The following is a 5,364-nucleotide window of genomic DNA, read 5'->3' as shown; positions in this document are numbered from 1 at the left end:
ATCTTGGGTTTGGGTAGGGGCTTGTTCAAAAAACTATAAAGGAAGACCTTAACTTTCTATTATTTAGCACTGCTCCCATCAAACCTGCCCCTTCTTTTATATCACTAAATGTGGGAGCTGCTTTGCATGTTTAATTTTCCAACTTGTGACATTTATGATAAATCCACTTTTTACTGATTTTTTCATGCAAGATTTTTATTTTTTCTCTTACACCTTATTAAATGATATTTCTTCTAAAAATCTTAAACTGTTCCAGTGGCCTATGTGATAATCACTCAGTTACAATGAGTGATTGTAATTTGATTTCATAAAGCAACATAACAAAGTCATCATAGATAACAAGTCGTGAAAAGTTTTCTTAAATATTAATAACGTAGATATTTTTACCACTCAGTGTGGTTTTTGTTAAGGGATATGTTAACAAACTGCTACTATCATGATATTGTCTTTTTGAATGTGACAGTATTATCTTAAGAGTAAAAAAATACTGGTAGTATATTTTATTATAATCTAAAACATAAAATAACACTTGATATTCATAAAAATGCTATTTACTTTTTCTCTTAAGAAAAAAACAATTCTTTGTATAGCAGTTTGACACTAACCACAAAGTAGATTTTCAGAGGAAAATAGTATACAAACAATAGATTTTAAATCAAAAACGTTTATTGTAAAAAAGGACCTTTAAAATTGTTTTCTAAAAAAGAAAAATTGATTTCACAAGTCTTCAGGCCATTTATGGACATTAGCTATAGACAACATCTCACTTTCATACAAAACTCATTCAGTCATATAAAAATAAACACAAATTTACATTGACTCATCATCTATACAATTAGTTTAAAAAGGCACTTGGAAGGGTGCTGTATGGATTGCATCTGTTGTATGCATTTAAAATAGTTTAAGTACATTACTGAGTTTCTTAGAATCCTTTCTTGCACTTATTCCCATCTTTAATTAATTTTAGAAAGTCATTAAAAATTCTCTTAAAAAGTAAGACATGGGGCATGCACCAGGAATGTTCAAAGCTAGTCTTCCCCCCGCCCCCAAGGCGCACACCCTTTATTGGCAAAAACAAAAACAAAAACAAAACACTCGTAATACATTCTCTTGTGTTTTGTTCCTGTTCTTTTTTCTCTCTTTCTATGTCTCCTAAAAATACCGTTTAAAGCATTACAGGTACTCAAAAAGGCTTTAGTTCAACAATGATAACCAGACACCAGACATGTAATGAAGTAAACTTGGAATACTTTATAAGGCACCTGAGATCGCGTCTGGCAAATTCTCTTCCTATAGAAAATTCTATTACAAACTCTATTACAAAGCAATACTGTTCGTTTCAGTTGAAATGATTTGGCAGCAATGTAAATCTTTGCATTCTTTCTGAGTGAGAAAAGATGCAAAATGTGCTTCTTGCTTCATCTTTTGAAGAGTAAGATTCTTGTCTTTTATCCTCTCAATCTCGCTGTCAGTAAATATATAGTAACTTTAAACTTCACATGGAAAGGATTAACTTTAAACACATGGATTTCGTGCTCTTGCAGCTTTGTGTGTGTGTGTGTGTATGTGCGTGTGTGTCTATACACATTATTTGGTCGGTAAGCACAAGAGAAAATGCCTTTGGACTTTTATTCTCATTTGGAGTCGTAGTGAAGAAATGCATTCTGTTCGAGTAAACATTGATTGCGTAACTCAGTGTGCTACACAGCAGCCAGATTCCTCATGTTTGTGCAGAAGAGACATTCTGGAGAAGGTTTTGGAGCAGTTTTTGCACTGGTATTTCTTTACATCCGAATGGGTCTGCAGATGAGCCCTCAGATTTGACCTGTCTGCAAATGCTCTGTTGCAGTGAGGGCAAGAAAAAGGCTTCTCCCCTGGGGGTGAGGGTGGGGGTTGAGAAAGAAAGACCGTCAGTGTTTTTAGAGGAAAGGTAAAGTCAGATAATGTTTATGAATAACAATCACATTTTGTCACAAAAAAAACTAGATTAAAACTAGATATTTATTTTCATATCTGGCCCTTTAAGATAGATTGGAATATTTTGTTAAAAAATCACACCAAGAATACTGCTACTGCTGTCAGTCATGCAGAAATAATTCATGTAGTTCTAGGACTTTCACTTATTAAAGCTTTCTGCTTCAGCAGGTGCAGCTAATGTTGAGCTCCTCCCAACATTTCCTAATATTTCCCCTTTCCCCTCCTTCTGTATTATGACTAAGCCTGGATAAATGCCTTGGCTCCCTGAAGGATGATTTTGTGCTAGGAATAAAATATTCAGCAGGAAAAAAAAAAACCAACAATGAGAGTAAATGCAGTTCTAACTATCCAACTTGCTATGGGGTGACATATCACAAGAATGTAACAAACAGAAAACTATAGGCAAACCCTTCACCCATCTATCTGCCAAACCTATTGATTAAGATAGCAACATCTATGTTTGCTGATTATTGGGAGCAGTTTCACAGAATACACATTCAAGTACATCTTTCCTGATTTTCTAACTGATCTTTGAGACCAAACCTTCTGAATTTACTTTCCAAAGTCTAAATGCTGTTTGCAGTGTCTGGAGCAGAGGTTGTTAACAAGAAATGTAGCACTCCATGCTCTAACAACTTTTTGAGTCATCAGGAAGTAGCTATAAATGATCATCCATCATTAAAAGCACTGTGTCACTACTTAATGCAAATCCCACAGCCAGATCAGAGCTTCATGCTATCAGACAGTAACATTCCTGTCTACGTTTTTCTCTTACCAGTGTGAGTTCTAATGTGTCCTTGAAGTAACCAGGGTCTGGAAAACGCCTTGCCACAGATCTTGCAGACACAAGGTAAAGTGTGGGTCCGAATGTGCATCTTAAGGGCGCCCAGGCTCACATATTCCTTGTCACAGTATTTACAGCTGAAAGATTTCCTAGACTGGGCATCACAGTGCAACTGCTTATGTTTGGCCAGACCAGAAAAAGTTGAGTAGGTTTTATTGCATAAATTGCACTGAAACTTTTCAGCTTCAATGGCATGGGGGTCTGAAAGTTTGGATTGTAGTCTTTCCTCTTCATCACTAATGGGGCTTTCTGAGCCACTGTGGTCCTTGGACGAGGTGTCAGATGGAGGAGGGGGACTCACTCGCCCCAAGGATGAGGGGTATCCAGAAAGAGGAGAGAGGCCATTGGGCAGTGGGGAGTGGAATGGAGCTGCCGTAGTCCACACGGTAATGGGGCTGTATGCTCCCGAGCTGAGGATCTCTGGTTGTGGTATGACAGGCATGGGGTAACTCTCATAGAGATATGGGGAAATAATCACTGGGGGAAAGAAAAGGAAAGGAAAGAAGATTAAGGTAAAAAAATAACTTTGCAAACACACTGAGGAGCTACTTGGTAACACACACCCAGGACGTTATAACGAAATAAATAGACTTATTTAGGAAAACATAGGCGTTAGTAAAACGCTTCATTTCCGCCCTCGCTGGTGCACAGTCAGTGTACTTTAGTGCACATCTACGCCTCCTGCATACATAGTGTGACAGGAGCTATAACACGCTGTGTAGCCAGGGCGTGCAGCCAAGTGAGGGCCTTCATAGTCTCCACCTAGGAGTGAGAACTTCTGTATCACTTCAAAGACAGAAAAGTTGTTTCCCACTCTATGCATGCTCTCGGAATACTCTGAGTACAAAGATTTGTGCGGCTAGGGCTGCTCTCTGAAGGAAAGGAGCCTTATGACACGAGAAAAGCAGCAATTCGACGTTTACGGATGGTGTTACGCATCCTCCATACGCTCATTATGCATGTATACACAAGCTTCAGAAAGCGAAGAGGCAGCAGTTGAATGAAGTGTTCCTTGTCAGTGAAGAGTTCTACAAGTTTTGAATTAAAACTTACCCAAATGATCCAGAGAGTCTGAACTCTCTTTTAGGACACTGCAAGGAAAACAACTCAGCCTTTGATTCTTCTGTGATAGCATTTCAGTTGTAACATATATCAATACTTTTATAGAGACATAGTGAGAAAGCTCATTTCCTTTGTAAATTTTACCGATTTATTATTTTTTTTTATTATTATTTTTTTTTTACCTGTGTGTGTGTCCAGTTCGCTGTAGTTGGGCTTTTTGGAGGCGTTGAAATGCTTCTTGACCAGGAAGGAGCGCGGCATCTTGCGGGCAGGCGCGGCGGGCGCGGATAACGGTCCGGGGAGCAGGCGGCCCNACTTATGCAGCTCCGTCTGTGATTCGTGCTTTCTGAGAGCTGGAGTCCCGGGAAGAGCGATTTCCGAGGCGGGCCTGGCTCCCAGGTGTCGGGGAGCCGGGGCGGTGGGACGCAGTGTTCGCTGGGGCAGGAAAGGGCTCCTGCGGGACCCCAGATCGCCCGGGGAGTGATGCCAGCCCGTGTTTACAAGTGGCATTTGGAGGGGCTCTGCTCGAGCAGGGACCAAACAATTAACTCGGGGCTGCTGAGGAAGGAGGGGAGCGGCGCGAAGACAAAAGCCCCAGTGAGTGAGGAGGGCGCCCCCACCGCGGGGGGCTCCCCGCTCTGCAAAGGAGCCGAACCCATGCCGTGAGCCTCTGAATGCTGGGAATGCGCGTCGTGTCTTTCAAGGCTCCGCAAAGCCAGAGGCGGCACTTCCTCGTGGAAATGAAGTAATCATGTCACCATATTAGTTATGGTGGCTTCAAAGAAAGGCTTTGTGGCCCATGAAAGACCTGCTCGTCGGAAGCACTGGGAGCAGCAAAGATAGGAAGAGTCCCTGCGTAGAGAGAGGGGGACAGTATGCAGTCTGTCGTTAGGAACCATGGAAGATGTTTATCTATCTATCTATCTATCTATCTATCATCTATCTATCTATCTATCTATCATCTATCATCTATCTATCATCTATCAATCAAATATCTATCATCTATCTATCTATCCATCATCTATCATGGATGGGCCTTTAGAGACAATTATATGATTTCGAATATTTATCTGCTTTGTACGTTACTATTTTCATCAGAATTCATCTCAGAACCTGCCAGATTCCCGGATTGTATTTCTAAAGAAAAGATGTCCTTATGTCTGCTGCTTGGTTAAAGTTCTGAGGAGCTAGTTGAGTAACCAGCAAAAATACTCGATTTTTTTTTTTTTTGTATATGGTTTAAATCTAAAAATCTGCTAAGGTGGCTAATTTTGAAAGTAAAATTTCAAACATCTTTTCAAGCACCTCTGACCATTCCAGACTGTTCTCCCCATCTTTTGCTTAAAGACTGAGGAAAGTACACATTTTCAATAAGCACTCTACCTTTGTTTCTAACAGGTGCTAGAAGAAAAAAGTGAAAAAGAAAATAATAGTGGTGAAGTCAAGACTTGTAAGAGGAAAACGCATTGTCAGGCTGCATA

The 5,364-nt window shown here is 40.2% G+C and overlaps 1 protein-coding gene across 1 annotated transcript; it reads right to left on the bottom strand.

Annotated features, from left to right (window-relative positions):
- Nucleotides 1-648: 648 nt before the first annotated feature.
- Nucleotides 649-4,189, bottom strand: SNAI2 (snail family transcriptional repressor 2). The gene is made up of 3 exons (XM_077780085.1): nt 4,066-4,189; nt 2,753-3,298; nt 649-1,874 (listed from the first exon to the last, which is right to left on the bottom strand). Exons 1-3 carry the CDS (start codon nt 4,142-4,144, stop codon nt 1,693-1,695), a joined length of 807 nt encoding a protein of 268 aa, XP_077636211.1. The 5' UTR covers nt 4,145-4,189; the 3' UTR covers nt 649-1,692.
- Nucleotides 4,190-5,364: the final 1,175 nt, after the last annotated feature.

The sequence above is a fragment of the Crocuta crocuta genome, unplaced genomic scaffold (assembly GCF_008692635.1).
Source record: "Crocuta crocuta isolate KB4526 unplaced genomic scaffold, BGI_CrCroc_1.0 scaffold353, whole genome shotgun sequence".
NCBI classification, from domain to species: domain Eukaryota; kingdom Metazoa; phylum Chordata; class Mammalia; order Carnivora; family Hyaenidae; genus Crocuta; species Crocuta crocuta.
This window is presented reverse-complemented; position numbering and strand designations above follow the sequence as displayed.